We start from the raw sequence: 18,286 nt of genomic DNA, 5'->3' as shown, positions 1-18,286 counted from the left end.
TTTCCACATGAGTGAGCCGGGCACGGTGGCTCACGCCTGTAATCCCAGCACTTTGGGAGGCTGAGGCAGGCTGATCACAAGGTCAGAAGATCGAGACCATCCTGGCTAACACGGTGAAACCTCGCGTCTATTAAAAATACAAAAAATTAGCAGGGCATGGTGGCACGCGCCTGTAGTCCCAGCTACTGGGGGGGCTAAGGCAGGAGAATAGCTTGAACCCGGGAGGCAGAGGTTGCAGTGAGCCAAGATCATGCCAACTGCATTCCAGCCTGGCTGACAGAGCGGGACTCGTGCCTCAAAAAAAAAAAAAAATTTACACTCCTATAAATGCTGTGAGTAGCCTCATTTCCAGATGTGAGCCATAGGAGAAGGCAAAAGTGATGGTATGTAACCTCTGTGATTAGGTTATAGAAGACAATGTGGCTTCTGCCTTGGTGGCCGGTAGCATGTATTCATGTTCTCGTTGTGTTTCTTTCTCTCTCTCTCTCATCACTGACCCTCAGGGGAACCATATCATGAGGAGCCCTATGAAGAAGACCATGAGGTGAGGAACTGACACGTCCTGCCTATAGCCCTGTGAATGAGCTCAGATGCCATTCCTCCAGCCCAAGTTAAAAGCTGTACTGCAACCTCATGGGACCCAGAAACAGAATCACCCAGTTTAGCAGCTCTGAATTCTGACCTTCAGGAACTGAGAAATTAATACAAGTCTGTGGTTTTAGGTTGATGAACTTTGAAGTAATTTGTTAGGCAGGAATAGATAACTAATGCTTAAACATGTTGACAGTAATTAGCTGCTGTGACCAAGCCTTTATAAGTTAAGATGAAGTGAGGCCGGATGCAGTGGCTCACACCTGAAGTCCCAGCACTTTGGGAGGCCGAGGTGGACGGATCATGAGGTCAAGAGATCGAGACCACCCTGGCCAATATGGTGAAACCCCGTCTCTACTAAAAATACAAAAATTAGCTGGGTGTGGTGGTGCACGCCTGTAGTTCCAGCTACTCGGGAGGCTGAGGCAGGAGAACTGCTTGAACCCAGGAGGCAGAGGTTGAAGTGAGCCGAGATCGCATCACTGTACTCCAGCCTGGCGGCAGAGCAAGACTCCGTCTCAAAAAAAAACAAAAAAACAAAAACAAAAAACCAAAAATAAGTAAGATGAAGTGAAATCATATCTGTTTACAGTAACAGCTTGAGTTCTCAAATGCGGTCTTTTAGCAGCAGTAGCTTGAATAGTCTACCCGCAAAATTTCTCCCCATCCCCAAACCTTATTATTTCTTTATTTGATATATTTTTGTGGCAAAGAAATCATAAATAAAATATAATTACATGTTTAGCTATGACAAAGTCATTCTAGAACCCCTCCATTCCTTTACAAAGTAAAATTATATATAGTTACCTCTTCATACATGTTTTTGCGAAACTCCAAGTCCTCAGTAAGGCTCTGACAACGATTCTCCAAATCCACTTTAAGTAAAGTTTCATCTGCTAACTGTTTTTTGGCTGCAGCTAAGGAGGCTTCCAACTATTACAAGGAAAAAGAATTGTGATAAAAATTGCATGGCAATCATTTAATAATAATATCTATGATATTAAATGATAATAAGATATCTATGAATCAAATCGGATCAAGTGTTAAAATTCCTATACATTTATCAATGTATAATTACTTCATCTTAACATTTATCACAGAACTGGGTATTCATTTGCTGGTCCCACCCACAGAGTATCATACCAAATCACCCGTCAAATTATTAATTGGCAACAGGGAATAGAACAGAGACGTATGACTCACTCACATTTCAAAAATCAAACTAGTTATTTTAGCTAACCACTTTCATTTTTTCCTGCGTGGAAAGCAGCATTTTGGCATCTCGTTTCTTACTTATTTCCTAACTAACAAAATAGGCTTTGAGAGCAGAGACAGAATGAGTGTGTGTACAACAGGGAAGAAGAAGGGAGCCACAAGATCTGGACAATCCAGATATAACACCTGGGAGGCGATAATGTTTTGCATGTTAGCTACCTCAAGACTTTTCTTCAAGTAAACCATCAGAAAAGAAATATATAAAATTTCAAAAACAAAATACATTTGAAAATCAATCAGTCAAACAAACTATGGCTTAAGGCAGATGAGGCAATTAACCTGTCACATACGGCTCAAGAGTAGGCTTGACCTTACCTGGGCAATCTGATCCTTCAGATCCTCCAAATCTCCCTCTAAACTTTTTTTGTCACCAAGTGCAGTAGCAAGAGCTGCATCTTTAGAATTCAGTGCTGCTTCATATTCTCGAAGCTTGATCTGGGCGCCATTAAGATCAGATTCCTTCTTAGCATAGCTGGAATAGATTTAAAAAGCATAAGACATCAAACCATACTGATGACTTGAGGTCTTCTCCCTCTGCTGAAGGGACAAACAAAAGAAGTAGTTTAAATAAAGGCTCCCATCACCTATCAAAATTAGAGAAGCAATTCACAAGCATTGGATCTAGAGTTTTTATTGGCTAACATTCTCTTTCAATGTCACATGATTACTAATGACTATGGGTCAAAGACGTCCATATAGAGACCAATGTACCAGAATCCTGCTTGTCCCTGAGTGAGACTGCATGTCCCCCTTGTTCTATAAAGAGGCACACTAACACAGGATATTTTTGAAGAAATGAAAATTCATTTTTTTAATATAATGCATATTATAAGCCAAAACGTACAGGAACTATAAGTCAGGATATCATGCTAAGCACAGTGGCTTGCATCTGTAATCACAACACTTTGAGAGACCGATGTGGAAGGATCACTTGAGACCAGGAATTCAAGACCAACCTAGGCAACATAGTAAGACCCTGACTCTACAAAAAAAAAAAAAAAAAAAAAAAAGAGCCCGGCACGGTGACACACACCTGTAGTCCCAGCTACTCGGGAGGCTTAGGTGGGGACATCGCTTGAGACCAGGAGGTTGAGGCTGCAGTGAGCCATGACTGCACAACTGTACTGCAGCTGGGCAGTAGACCAAGACCCAGTCTCAAAAAAAAAAAAAAAAAAAATCAAATTACACTAAATGCGAAGAAAATGTTATTTTAAAAAGTAATGTTATAACGCAATGCATGATACTGAAACTCCCCTGATATTAATAAGAACTAATTGACCCCAAGCTTGCAAGTATCTCCCATTTTGTTACATAGAGGTAACAATAAATAATGGCCTCCCTAATATTTTGCATAAAAATTATTTCAGTTTATACAACTAACTACCAAAAAACTGAGGTTCAGGGCCAGGCCCGGTGGCTCATGCCTGTAATCCCAGCACTTTGGGAGGCCAAGGTGGGCGGATTACCTGAGGTTGGGAGTTCAAGACCTGCCTGACTAACATGGAGAAACCCCGTCTCTACTAAAAATACAAAAAAATTATCCAGGCATGGTGGTGCATGCCTGTAATCCCAGCTACTCAGGGGGCTGAGGAAGGATAATCACTTGAACCCAGGAGGCAGAGGTTGCAGTGAGCCAAGATTGTGCCATTGCACTCCAGCCTGGGCAACAAGAGTGAAACTCCGTCTCAAAAACAACAACAAAAAAAAACAAGCTGAGGTTCAAATTGAAGTTTCTTTTTCCCTAAATATTACTTTTTTTTTTTTTTTTGAGACAGCGTCTCACCATCACCTAGGCTGGAGCGCAGTGGGGCGATCTCGGCTCATTGCAACCTCTGCCTCCTGGGTTCAAGTGATTCTCATGCCTCAGCCTCCCAAGTAGCTGGGATTACAGGCGTGCGGTACTAGGACCGGCTAATTTTTTGTATTTGTAGTAGAGATGGGGTTTGCCTATTTTGGCCAGGCTGGTCTCAAACACCTGGCCTCAAGTGATCCGCCGGCCTCAGCTTCTCAAGATGCTGGGATTACAGGCATGAGCTGCTGCACCCGGCCTCTAAATATCACTTTTTGTTAAATGGAGTTCTACATTATAAAATTATAGTTCATTTGGATATATTATGCCCAATAATTATATTTTAAAGTTCAGTATTTCTCTCATCCAAATAATTGTTAACAGTAGTTACACAGAGAAGCCTTAATAATATCAAAATTATTGCCAGGCATGGTGGGCCATGCCTGTAATCCTAGCACTTTGGGAGGCCGAGGCAAGTGGATCACCTGAGGTCAGGAGTTTGAGGCAAGCCTGGCCAAAATGAAGCCCTGTCTCTATAAAAAACACAAAAATTAGCAGGGCGTGGTGGGGTGTGCCTGTAATCCCAGCTACCTGGCAGGCTGAGGCAGGAGAATTGCTTGAACCCAGGAAGTAGAGGTTGCAGTGAGCCGAGATCATACCACTGCACTCCAGCCTGGGTGACAGAGTGAGACTCTGTCTCAAAAAAAATAATAATATCAAAATTATTAATACCTGTTCTTAAAACTGCTATTGTATTTTTCTTGGAGAAATAGGATTTAAAAAATAAACTAAAAAACTGCTATTATAGAAGAATACTTTTACTTACTGATGTTTGAGGACTGGCTAAAGAGGAATCTTTAATTAATAAAAATTTCAAAATAATATTGTAATATTAAAATAAAGTGAAGAAATAAACTGGCCAAATGATGATCACATATGAAAAGATTTAATAGTCTTCACTTTTTACTCATCATAAAAGCTCAGCAGTCATGCTACATGCTTAAATCTCATGCTTTAAAACACCACAAGATGGCAGGCTTCAACTGAAGACTAGTCCAGAAGAGGAAAAAATTAACTGTTAAAAAAAAATCCCATATTGTAATAATTTACAACCAAAATGCCTAGTTCACACAAGTGCTGGATCTCCACAGGAATGAACTGACACTTGTGAAGAAGCCGCTATTTTGCCCCACTATAAAATTACCAGAAGGGCTAGGATACATGTCATAATACATATGATTGAAAATAAAACCATATTTTAAATACAGTATTACACAATACTTACAAAAGCTACTGACTCAAAATTAATTACTTAAAACAATTACAAACAGTAATTTTTAAAGCTCAGGTCATAATGTGGTACTTCTCAATGTGATGCTGCCTCATGGCAGGAGAATGACCTGTGCCTTCCAGGGACCAAAATGGTCCAGCAAGAATGATACTGCATAAAACAGCACATCAACTTTACAAGTTATTGTATGCAACAACCTGTAAAATCGGCATATTTTATGCAGTATCGTTCTTGTTTATTTGACTTCACAGATTTAATGAGTAATACATGCAAATAGCTCAAAACTCAGGATGTCATACTACCAAGTGAAAGATACTGTGTGCAACATCTTGTGGAGTGTAGAAAACACAAGAAGCCAAAAACTAACCCAAGGCAGTACAACCACGTGACTAGAATATGGCGATTTCTTCCATAAAAATAAAAACCAAAGAAGATAAGGAGGACAGGGGATGAAGAGAGTATTTACTTGTGGTACCCTGAGGGCCACCCAGTGATACCAGTGGAAATTTTATAGGAGCTTTAATTTCAATCATGACTAATGCTTCTACTGTTCATTTTATGTCAAGCTCTTAGTCACGTAAAACACTGTTTTATGAAAATATAAATTGTTCTGTTATAAATTACTTTTTGGCCAAGTGCGGTGGCTCACGTCTATAATCCCAGCACTTTGGAAGGGAGACTAGCCTGGGCAACACGGTGAGACCCCATCTCTACTAAAAATTAAAAAAATTAGCCAGGCGTGGTGGCACATGCCTGTAGTCCCAGCTACTAGAGGGGCTGAGGCAGGAGAATCACTTGATCCCAGGAGGCTGAGGCTGCAGTGAGCCCTGATCGTGCCACTGCACTCCAGCCTTGGTGACAGAGTGAGACCCTATCTCCAAAAAAAAATACATAGATTGACAGACAGACAGACAGACAGACAGTCTGGCTGCAAGGGCTCACACTTGTAATCCCAGCACTTTGGGAGGCCGAGGCGGGCGGATCACCTGAGGTCAGGAGGTCAAGACCAGCCTGACCAACATGGAGAAACCCAGTCTCTACTAAAAATACAAAATTAGCCAGGCGTGATGGCACATGCTTGTAATCCCAGGTACTCAGGAGGCTGAGGCAGGAGAATTGCTTGAACCCGGGAGGCGGAGGTTGCGGTGAGCCAAGATTGTGCCATTGCACTCCAGCCTGGGCAACAAGAGTGAAACTCCGTCTCAAAAAAAAAAGAAGATACAGTGTAGGGTCCAGTGTCCCATCAGGCCCCATCCCAACAGTCCTAGTTTTCTGCAAAACAGTTTGAAAACTTCTGACCATCAAGAAATATGCAAGCTCCTTGGCATGGCATGTCCCCCTAGAAAACCCTTCAGGTCTAAGTCCTAAAGACCTTCTGAGCCTCGGACTTCACTCTCCCCAACTCCATGCCATCTATTCCCATTCCTAACTCCATCTAATTCCTAACCAACTGCCATGTGAAACCAAGATCAAGGATGGAACAAATGTCATCCTTCCTCTGTAATGCTTCCCTGCTTTACCTCTCCTAGCAGAAAAAAATCATGTACCTTTCTAGGCTCCATAGCACTTTGTGCATCATTCTCATATGGTGCATAGTATATACATCTTTTTAAGATTTAAGATTCCATGTCTGTCTCCTACACTGGAATGTGGGTAAAATGAGATTACCTTCAAATCCTCAGGGCCTGGCAATGCCTGGTATAGGGTGGGGATACTCAATAAAATTTCTGTTAAAAAATGAAAGAAGTGGCCGGGCGCGGTGGCTCACGCCTGTAATCCCAGCACTTTGGGAAGCCGAGGTGGGAGGATCACAAGGTCAGGAGATCGAGACCATCCTGGCTAACACGGTGAAACCCTGTCTCTACTAAAAATACAAAAAATTAGCCGGGCGAGGTGGCGGGCGCCTGTAGTCCCAGCTACGCGGGAGGCTGAGGCAGGAGAATGGCCTGAACCCGGGAGGCGGAGCTTGCAGTAAGCCGAGATCGCACCACTGTACTCCAGCCGGGGTGAAAGAGCGAGACTCCTTCTCAAAAAAAAAAAAAAAAAAAAAAAAAAAAAAGCAACAAAAAGCAGTACTTACAATTTACTTTAGTATAACAACTCATGAAAAGATAAGTACTCAGCCTCTGTTACAGAGGACCAAGGTTATTCTGAGACCCAAATAGTCAATCTAGATCTGCCCTGCAGTGCCTGTACAAGCCACCACAGCTTTCACAAGCAGGTGGGCAGCAGGCATTGTTCCAGGCACTGAAGAGAACTCAAGAGTCAGCTACCGCCCTTGGTGCAAAGTAATTTATAGTCTCTTCTCACAGGAGGTTATGAACACACTTTTGCTTTTTCTAACCCACACAAATGTACAGTGGCATTTATATGCACTCCTATGCACAGGTACGCAGGAGAGTTTCGAGACGGGGGGAGAGGCTCAGTCCAGATCCTTAGTTTTGAGACACATTTACTTAATCCAGCAGACATTACTGAGTACCTACTATGTACTATCAGGAAGAGAAAGATAAATAAATAAGACAGGGTCCCAGCTAAGTGCGTTTTTAATATTCCCTTCCTTCTTCTGGACTCTTAGTACCTTTACTGCTCAGGGTCAGGCACTAGGCCATGTCACCACACTTAGATGTGTAGCTGTCTAGGTAGCATAAAGGCTTATCTTGCAGATGCTGAAGTAAAATGATGAAAAGGGACTTGTGGGGCTACCTGCACTGGGAGCACAGGGCAGACAGTTCTTACAGCTGTCCTTACATTGTGAGCCCTTTAATTCCACAAACAAATTGTTCTGTGTTCATACATTTTTCCTCTTCCTCCTTAGGCCACAATATTAACAGTGAAAGAGTCAATGCATCGTAAAGTGGCTAATTAAGACATCTCTTCCTCTTGCATATACAGCACTTATACAGTGCATTGATCATACAAATCCCTGTATTTGTGGATGTGCTTAGCTACCTCAAGAGACTGAAAACTCTTTGAGGGCAAGGCCCATGACTTATTATTCCTACATCTTCTACACAGAAAACTCAGGTAACGACTATTTTGGTAAATGTTACAAGCACACGCACACACAAACACACACACAACTTCTCTTTTTTCATCCTATGTAACATGTATCATGTCTTTTCCAGGAAGGAAAAAAAAAATCACACACACAGACACACACAACTTCTCTTTTTTCATCCTATGTAAAATATCACGTCTCTTCCAAGAAGAAAAAAATAATAACTGATGCTTCTATAATCTCTAAAACTCACATGCATGGATATTCTCTCTTTCTTCCTACCAATTTCCTAGGCTGAATGAATCATGAAAAAAATTCTTAAGGTTACATTCATGTCTCCATCAGATAATAGCAATAAATCAATGAGTTGGAGTTTTTTTGTTTGTTTGTGTTGAGACGGAGTCTCGCTCTGTCGCCCAGGCTGGAGTGCAGTAGTGCAATCTCGGCTCACTGCAAGCTCCGCCTCCTGGGTTCACGCCATTCACCTGCCTCAGCCTCCCGAGTAGCTGGGACTACAGGCACCCGCCACCATGCCCAGCTAATTTTTTTGTATTTTTAGTAGAGACGGGGTTTCACCATGTTGGCCAGGATGGTCTCCACCTACTGACCTCGTGATCCACCTGCCTCGGCCTCCCAAAGTGCTGGGATTACAGGCTCGGTGAGCCACCGCGCCCAGCTTGTTTTTTTTCTTTTGTTTTTTTGTTTTTGTTGTTTTTTTTTTTTTGAGATGGTCTCACTCTGTTGCCCAGACTGGAGTGCAGTGGCACAATCACGGCTCACTGCAACCTCTACATCCTGGGTTCAAACAATCTTCCCATCTCAGTCCCCCAAGAAGCCGGGAGTATACACATGTGCCACTACGCCTGGCTAATTTTTGTATTTTGCGGGGGCAGGTGGGAAGATGGGGTTTTCCTATGTTGCCTGGGCTGGTTTCAAACTCCTGGGCTCAAGTGACCTATCCGCCTCAGCCTCCCGAAGTGCTGGGATTACCAGCATGAGCCACTGCACTCAGCCAAATCAATGGGTCTTCTATGTCACACGAGTTGTCAAGGATACATGGGGAGCCATGCAGTGAGTTAATATTCTGAACACATTCTTGTCATAATTTTCTAACCATATTATTTTTCATTTATTAATATAATGTAGAAAGTCCAAGTGTAGTTATCAGCACATAGTCAAAGTGCAGAAACCTGTAGAACTGATATCCTAAAACATACATGTATGAATTTACTGCAGCTATCACCTAAGCACAGAATGACATCTGACAATGCCTCGAAACACAGAGCAATTAAGATAGGAATTCTAAATTACTAGAAGCTATCTAACACTTAAGGTATTAGTATACATTTACTTTGAGTCCACTTCCTGACTGGATTTGTTGTGTTATCCACCTGCCTGATTAAACTATTTATATTCCAGATAAGGAGATCTTCTTATGTTAAATTCAACATGTGAATCTAATAGTAGAAATATATGCACTTCTGAAAATAAGTCACAAAACATACCCATTTGCTTTAGATGTTTTACAGAAGAACCAAACCCTAACTGCAACCAGAAAAAAAAAAAAGTTTTATAAATGTAACTGGCATTCTATGCTAATTAAGAATTTCCTCCCTTAATAAACCAAATTAGCTTTCATTTCAAGTAAGCTTGAATTTTATGTGTCATAACAAGTAACCAGGTGTAATCAAGTATCTGGCCATTAAAAAGAAAATTAGCCCGGCTGGGTGCAGTGGCTCACGCCTGTAATCCCAGCACTTTGGGAGGCCAAGGCGGGTGGATCACATGAGGCCAGGAGTTCAAGACCAGCCTAGCCAACATGGCGAAACAGTGTCTCTACTAAAAATACAAAAATTAGCCAGACATGGTGGTCCATGCCTGTTATCCCAGCTACTCGGGAGGCTGAGGCAGGAGAATCACTTGAATCCGGGAGGCGGAGCTTGCAGAGACCTGAGATCGCGCCACTGCACTCCAACTGGGCCAAAGAGCGAAGCTCTATCTCAGAAAAAAAAAAAAAAAAAAAGAAAGAAAAAAGAAAAAGAAAAAGAAAATTAGCTAGAAAGGATATATTTATATTCCTGCTAACATTCTACAGCAGTGACTTAAGACTAACATACACAGCTTTACTATGGTTGTACTTTCCCAATAAAACCTAGTACCATGTATCTGGGACACATGCCTATCCTCTCCTGAGGCCTATAGAACTAATCTAAATCCACTTGGTTAACACTTTCTAAATTGCTCCTAAGCACCTTCTACCACTAGCAATACCATATACTCTGCTGCTTTAATCATGTTGGTTTTTCAACATGCCGCCAGTTTGACCTTGATTTGTTTTAAGGTCATTTCCAACCCTGACTTCTGCATTGAACTACTTGGTTCTGGAACTTAGTGTCTGAACTTTGCTTGGCCTCTGCACTAGTCCTTCTGTGAGGATGACTCTGTCTCTCACTCCCTGGGTGTCCTTCATTTGTCTAGGTGTACCCTACTCCAGACTAGTCCTACCAATCAGAAAGTAGAGATCAGTCAGCACCATAAGAAGACAGGGCAAGGCAAAAAAAGGAGATTAAAAAATGCATCCAGGGCCGGGCACAGTGGCTGACGCCTGTAATCCCAGCACTTTGGGAGGCTGAGGCGGGCGGATCACCTGAGGTCAGGAGTTCGAAACCAGCCTCAACATGGAGAAACCCCGTCTCAACTAAAAATACAAAATTAGCCAGGCGTAGTGGTGCATGCCTGTAATCTCAGCTACTCGGGAGGCTGAGCCAGGAGAATTGCTTGAACCCGGGAGGCAGAGGTTGCAGTGAGGCAAGATCGTGCCATTGCACTCCCACCTGGGCAAAAAGAGTAAAACTCTGTCTCAAAGAAAAAAAAAAAAAAAATGCATCCTGGGCCGGGCACAGTGGCTACTGAGCCTGTAATCCCAGCACTTTGGGAGGCCGAGGCAGGCGGATCACGAGATCAAGGGTTTGAGACCAGCCTGATCGACATGGTGAAGCCCCATCTCTACTAACAAATACAAAAAAATTAGCCAGGTGTGGCCGGGCGCGGTGGCTCACGCTTGTAATCCCAGCACTTTGGGAGGCCGAGGCAGGCGGATCACGAGGTCACGAGATCGAGACCATGGTGAAACCCCGTCTCTACTAAAAATACAAAAAATTAGCCGGGCGTGGTGGCGGGCGCCTGTAGTCCCAGCTACTCGGAGAGGCTGAAGCAGGAGAATGGCATGAACCCGGGAGGCGGAGCTTGCAGTGAGCCAAGATTGCTCCACTGCACTCCAGCCTGGGTGACAGAGCGAGAGTCCGTCTCAAAAAAAAAAAAAAAAAATTAGCCAGGTGTGGTGGTGCGTGCCTGTAATCCCAGCTACTGGGGAGGCTGAGGCAGGAGAATCGCTTGAACCGGGTGGGGCGGAGGTTGCAGTGAGCCAAGATCGTGCCACTGCACTCCAGCCTGGGCGACAGAGCAAGGCTCCATCTAAAACAAACAAACAAACAACAACAAAAAAAAAACCGCATCCAATCACAGAATCGCCAGATAATGAACCCTCAATGGAGCTCTTAGAGAAATATATTATTACTAGGTGATAACTTTAGGGTATGTTCTTACAAAAGTCATACCACATACATAACATTCAGAAAGTCATTCCAGGCCTGCAATAACAATAACTACTTGAAAATGAATTAGGGGGCCAGGCCCGGTGGTTCATGTCTGTAATCCTAGCACTTTGGGAGGCCAAAATGGGCAGGATGCTTGAGCCCAGGAGTTCGAGACCACCCTGGGCAACATGGTGAAACCCCACTTCTACAAAGAATACAAAAATTAGCTGGGAGTAGTGGCCTGTGCCTGTAGTCCCAGCTACTAGAGAGACTGAGATGGGAGGATTGCTTGGGCCAGGGAGGTTAAGGCTGCAGTGAGCTGTGGTCATGCCACGGCACTGCAGCCACTGTCGCTCTAGGCAACAGAGCAAGATCCTTATCTTAAAAAAAAAAAAAAAAAAAGGAAAAGGAATTAGTAAGCATATCCAACCATAAACACTTGAAAAAATAAGATTGTCCACTTAAACAGGGAACAAAGAATTAGTGTGAAACAAATCAGTAAGTAAACTTGCAGGGACAAATACAACATAATCTGAAGCTCATTACAGAATAGTTTTAATTAATTTGGGTAACGGCAAATTATTGGCCATCTGTTAACATTCTCTTGGTCAGTTTGTGTCAGTACCTATCCCTAACATTTCACCTCAGGCCCATTCTTATTTAGAAAAACAAATATATTACAGTAGATGAAAGAGAAAAGCCATTTAGTTTTTCACTTGTAATCAGCTAACAAATCATTCTATACAAAATTGTTACTTCTAATCAAAGCCACAAAACAAGGATTTTTAAATCCCTTAAAACAGACCCACTGTACATACAGAGCCAGGCCAATTAGGCCTAGCTGGCTAAGCTCTGTTCCTGCTTTCATGTACTGTAAGGTTCTTCTGAACAGCTGTCTGGTAGCAGCTGAACACCACTCAACACTAGTGCAGTACTCAAGTGACTATCACACAAATCCGTGTCTGGGGATCTCTTCACACCCAGAGCTCAGCATCACCATGCCATGTCTTTTATTATCTAGCCATGCTCCAGACCTTTAGAGAAAAAATAAACCTTATTTTCAATTTAAAGTAAAATATGCCCACATAAAAACCTTGTCGTAAAACTAGATAATTTTATTTCATAACAGGCTCAAACTGCTTATCAAGCATGCATTTGCTCCAGCAGCCACTCATCAGCTTCAATACCGTCCTCATGTTAACTTCCCTTCCAAAGGGAAAAAGGATATGATCCACAGTATTTTTCCAAAAGAAAATTAATGAACTTCCCCGAAATTAAAAGAAATATAACTTAATTTGTTTTAAAACAATTAAGTTTTAACACAAAAACTCGGCCAGGCACGGTGGCTCACTCCTGTAATCCCAGCACTTTAGGGGGCCGAGGCGGGCAGATCAGCTGAGGTCAGGAGTTAGAGACCAGCCTGGTCAACATGGTGAAACCCCATCTCTACTAAAAATACAAAAATTAGCTGGGCGTGGTGGCTCATGCCAGTAACCCCAGATACTCAGGAGGCTGAGCAGGAGAATCGCTTGAACCTGGGAGATGGAGGTAGCAGTGAGTCAAGATCACTCCATTGCACTCCAGCCTGGGCAACAAAGCGAGATTCCATCTCAAAAAAAAAAAAATTACACAAAAACTCTAGAAGGTCTTATGAACACAATTTCTTTCTTTCTTTCTTTCTTTTTTTTTTTTAGAGATGGAGTTTCACTCTTGTTGTCCAGGCCAGAGTACAATGGCGCGATCTCAGCTAACTGCAACCTCTGCCTCCTGGGTTCAAGGGATTCTCCTGTCTCAACCTCCTGAGTAGCTGGGATTACAGGCGCCCGCCACTACACCCGGCTAATTTTTGGTATTTTTAGTAGAGATGGGGATTCACCATGTTGGCCAGGCTGGTCTCGAACCCCTGACCTCAGGAGATCCACCTGCCTCAGCCTCCCAAAGTGCTGGGATTACAGGCATGAGCCACCATGCCCAGCCTGGTGATCACAATTTCTATTAACAAGGGTCTCCTCTGGCATATGCAAAAAGACTAAGAAGATGCTTTTGCATAAACTCAAAGTTACAAAGGGTAGTTTCCGGTGCCAATAAAATTCTGCTACTCACTGAATAAACTAATCTGTCAATGAATTAGCAACAACCTAATCAAACTCAGGCAAACCCTAGCTGAAACTCGGGTAAAATTAGGAAAAATACTGAATGAGATTGAAACTGGACCACAAAACCACTTCTTTCAAACAAAAAAAAAAAATTGACTGTAACATAAACAGGCACAGGAGTGTGGAGCAGACTCTTACAGATTAAGTCTTTTTTTTTTGAGACAGAGTCTCGCTGTGTCACCCAGGTTGGAGTGCAGTGGCGCGATCTCGGCTCACTGCCAGCTCCGCCTCCCAGGTTCACGCCATTCTCCTGCCTCAGCCTCTCCGAGTAGCTGGGACTACAGGCGCCCGCCACCACGCCCGGCTAATTTTTTGTATTTTTAGTAGAGACGGGGTTTCACCGTGGTCTCAATCTCGTGATCCGCCCGCCTCGGCCTCCCAAAGTGCTGGGATTACAAGCGTGAGCCACCGCGCCTAGGGGGATTAAGTCTTAATTAAAATGACTGATTCATTTAAAAAGAAAAACCAATAGCTACTACCTTTGTCACTCATCTACAATGTGCTAGGCACTGACCCGGGTGTAAAATATTTCTGAAACAGTGTTCCAATGTCCATTCTCCAGTTTGCTGGGTGTTATGAGGCAGCTATTCCTAAAGCAATAGCAGTGGCAGCTTCCTAGACCTGAATAGTAGCTATATACTGTTTTTAAAACAGTTTACTGGTTCCATTGGTGGCCTCACACATAAAAGCTCCCAAGAAGGTTAGTTCTACAACAATGTTCTAGGCATCATTACTGCTCCTGTAGCCTCTCTAAAAATAGTTTCTAAGCACCTATATCTCATATTGTTTCCCTTTCTGCTTAAAATCCCTAGTGCTGCCGGGCGCGGTGGCTCATGCCTGTAATCCCAGCACTTTGGGAGGCCGAGGTGGGCGGATCACCTGAGGTCGGGAGTTCGAGACCAGCCTGACCAACATGGAGAAACCCCGTCTCTACTAAAAATACAAAATTAGCCAGGCGTGGTGGCACATGCCTGTAATCCCAGCTACTAGGGAGGCTGAGGCAGGAGAATCACTTGAACCTGGGAGGCGGAGGTTGCAGTGAGCCGCGATCGTGCCACTGCATTCCAGCCTGGGCAACAGAGCAAGACCCTGTCTCAAAAACAAAAAAAGAGACATCAAGGGAATAAAAAAAGGCTAGGCGTGATGGTTCACACCTGTAATCCCAACACTTTGGGAGCCTGAGGCAGAAGGACCACTTGAGCTCAGGAATTTGAGACCAGCCACATAGAAAGACCTTGTCTCTATGAAAAAAATCAAGAAATTAGCTGGGTGTAGTGGCACACACCTATAGTCCCAACTACTCCAGAGGCTGAGGTGAGAGGATCACTTGAGCCTAGGAGGTTGAGGCTGTAGTGAGCCAAGATCATGCCACTGCACTCCAGCCTGGGCAAGGGTAAGACCCTATCTTTAAAAGAAAGAGAAAGACTAAAAAGAAGCTATTAGAAATTTAAAATACAATAGCAAAAATTGGAAAACAAAATCGAGAACATCTCTTAGTAGACAAAAAATATTTTTTAAAAAAGGGAAGAAAACCAAAGGATCAATGTAAGAGATCCAACATTTGAATAACAGGAGTCTCATATGGTAATAAAAGAGGAGAAAATACCAAGAAAATTTCCAACTGAAGGACACAAATTTCAAGACCAAAAGAATTCAATCAGATGATCAACACAATGGATGAGAAGAGATCTACGAGGAACATCCCTGTGAAATTTTAGAACTGGATCAAAAGAAGATCCTATAAGCTTTTAAATTTTTCACTCATCATTACTTCTGTAGCCAATGAAAGCTAGAAAACTAAAGAACATGTCTTCATTTTATTTATTTATTTATTTGTTTATTTATTTATTTATTTATTTATTGAGATAGAGTTTCGCTCTTGTCGCTCAGGCTGGAGTGCAGTGGCACGACCTGGGCTCACTGCAACCTCCACCTCCCGGGTTCAAGCAATTCCCCTGCCTCGGCCTCCTGAGTAGCTGGGATTACAGGCACCTGCCACCACACCAGCTAATTTTTTATATTTTTAGTAGAGACGGGATTTCACAATGTTGGCCAGGCTGGTCGCCAACTCCTGACCTCAGGTGATCCACCTGCCTTGGCCAAAACATGCCTTCAAAAGTCTAAGAACATAGCATTTACAAACTAGAATTCTATATCCAAACTATCAATGCTTATACAATACAACTAGACTGGAGAAAAACACAAGGTACCCAAAGGTAATTATTTAATGAGATAAAATTAATTTAAAAATGATCCTGAATGATTTGATGTTCTAACAACTGGCATAGACTCTATATAATTATACAAAAAAGTGGGAAAAAATACTATTTTTATAGGTGATCAAAAGGTGTGATAGGCAAGAAAAACTAATCACAGTATATTACTGAGTTCTGCTGGGGACTATGTTTGTGAGTATTTCTGCTATAACATATGTGCTTCTGACAACTCTTGAATTCTGCACAAATTAAAAATAACACAGCAGACCAGATGTGGTGGCTCACATCTGTAATCCCAGCACTTTGGGTGGCCGAGGCAGGCAGATCACCTGAGGTCAGGAGTTCGAGACCAGTCTGGGCAACATGGCAAAACCCCATCTCTACTAAAAATACAAAAATTCACAGGGCTTGGTGGTGCACGCCTGTAATACCCGCTACTGGAGAGGCTGAAGCACAAGAATCACTTGAACCTGGGAGGTGGAGGTTATACTGAGCAGAGATCACACCACTCACTACACTCCAGACTGGGCAACAGAGCAAGACTGTCTCAAAAATAAAATAAAATAAGGCCGGGTGCAGTGGCTCATGTCTGTAATCCCACCACTTTGGGAGGCTGAGGCGGGCGGATCATCTGAGGTCGGGAGTTCAAGACCAGCCTAACATGGAGAAACCTCATCTCTATTAATAATGTAAAATTAGGCCGGGTGCAGTGGCTCACGCCTGTAATCCTAGCACTTTGGGAGGCTGAGGCAGGTGGAACACGAGGTCAGGAGATCGAGACCATCCTGGCCAACACAGTGAAACCCCGTCTCTACAAAAAATACAAAAAATTAGCCGGGCGTGTTGGCAGGCGCCTGTAGTTGCAGCTACTTGGGAGGCTGAGGCACGAGAATGGCGTGAACTCGGGAGGCTGAGGCAGGAGAATGGCTTGAACTCGGGAGGCGGAGCTTGCAGTGAGCCAAGATCGTGCCACTGCACTCCAGCCTGGGCGACAGAGCCAGACTCCGTCTCAAGGAAAAAAAAAAATATATATATATATATATATATGTATGTATATAAAATTAGCCGGGCGTAGTGGCACATGCCTGTAATCCCAACTACTTGGGAGGCTGAGGCAGGAGAATCACTTGAACCCAGCAGGTGGAGGTTGCAGTAAGCCGAGATTGCGCCATTGCACTCCTGCCTGGGCAACATGAGCAAAACTCCATCTCAAAAAAAATAAAATAAAAAAAATAAAAATAACAGAGCAAGTAGAAAAAATAACATTGGAATAAATAGACCGCTCAAAACCTATGCACTCTGAAACAGAGCACCAGCAATAATATAAAGAATTAGTATCTCGGCCAGGCATGGTGGCTCACACCTGTAATCCCAGCACTTTGGGAGGTCAAGGCTGCTGGATCATCTGAGGTCGGGAGTTCGAGATCAGCCTGACCAACATGGAGAAACCCCATCTCTATTAAAAAGAATTAGTAACTCAGGAGGTAATCTGGACAGCCCAGGCAGTCAGTTTAGCGTGGCTACAGCTGCGTCAAAAGATGTTTTAAAATGCACAAAAAAGGCTGGGCACAGTGCCTCACGCCTATAATCCCAGCACTTTGGGAGGCTGAGGCGGGTGGATCACTTGAGGTCAGGAGTTCGAGACCAGCCTGGCCAACATGGTGAAACCCGGTCTCTACTAAAAATACAAAATTAGCCGGGCGTGGTGGCGCATGCCTATAATCCCAGTTACTCAGGAGGCTGAAGCCAGAGAATCGCTTGAACCCAGGAGGTGGAGGTTGCAGTAAGCTGAGATCATGCCATTGCACTCCCGCCTGGGCGACACAGCAAGACTCTGTCTCAAAATAAAATAAAAAAATAAACAAAATGCACAAAAACAACAGAGTAGAAATGCTGGTTTGGAAAAATTTAGGCAATACAAAGAGAAACAGAGCTCTGAACACAAGAATAAGACTGGCTACAAGAGCAAAGCTAGAGGTGCACCTCTCTGGGGGAGAGAACCCTGTGCACGGGCACTCACTTTTTTTGTTTCTTTTTTTTTTTTTGAGACAGAGTCTCCCTCTGTTGCCCAGGCTGGAGTGCAGTGGCACAGTCTTGGCTCACTGCAAGCTCCGCCTCCCAGGTTCACACCATTCTCCTGCCTCAGCCTCCCGATAAGCTGGGACTACAGGCGCCCACCACCACGCCCAGCTAATTTTTTGCATTTTTTAGTAGAGACGGGGTTTCACTGTGTTAGCCAGGATGGTCTCGATCTCCTGACCTCGTGATTCGCCCACCTTGGCCTCCAAAAGTGCTGGGATTACAGGCGTGAGCCACCGCGCCCAGCCCAGGGCACTCACTTTTAATTTTCTTAAAATAGAAGTGAAAGCAA

The 18,286-nt window shown here is 43.4% G+C and overlaps 1 protein-coding gene across 1 annotated transcript in view; it reads right to left on the bottom strand.

Moving 5' to 3' along the window:
• LMNB1 (lamin B1) overlaps nucleotides 1–18,286 on the bottom strand; it is a 61,958-nt gene that overhangs the window by 30,288 nt on the left and 13,384 nt on the right. Inside the window, exons 2-3 of the mRNA XM_003259905.2 lie at nucleotides 2,182–2,338; nucleotides 1,399–1,524 (exon numbers count right to left, since the gene is read on the bottom strand). Coding sequence (XP_003259953.2) covers nucleotides 1,399–1,524; nucleotides 2,182–2,338 — 283 coding nt within the window. The remainder of the gene's footprint in view (nucleotides 1–1,398; nucleotides 1,525–2,181; nucleotides 2,339–18,286) is intronic.

This window comes from Nomascus leucogenys, chromosome 2 (genome assembly GCF_006542625.1).
Source record: "Nomascus leucogenys isolate Asia chromosome 2, Asia_NLE_v1, whole genome shotgun sequence".
Lineage (NCBI taxonomy): Eukaryota > Metazoa > Chordata > Mammalia > Primates > Hylobatidae > Nomascus > Nomascus leucogenys.
Note: the sequence above shows the minus strand (reverse complement) of the source record. Positions and strands in the feature narration are given on the sequence as shown.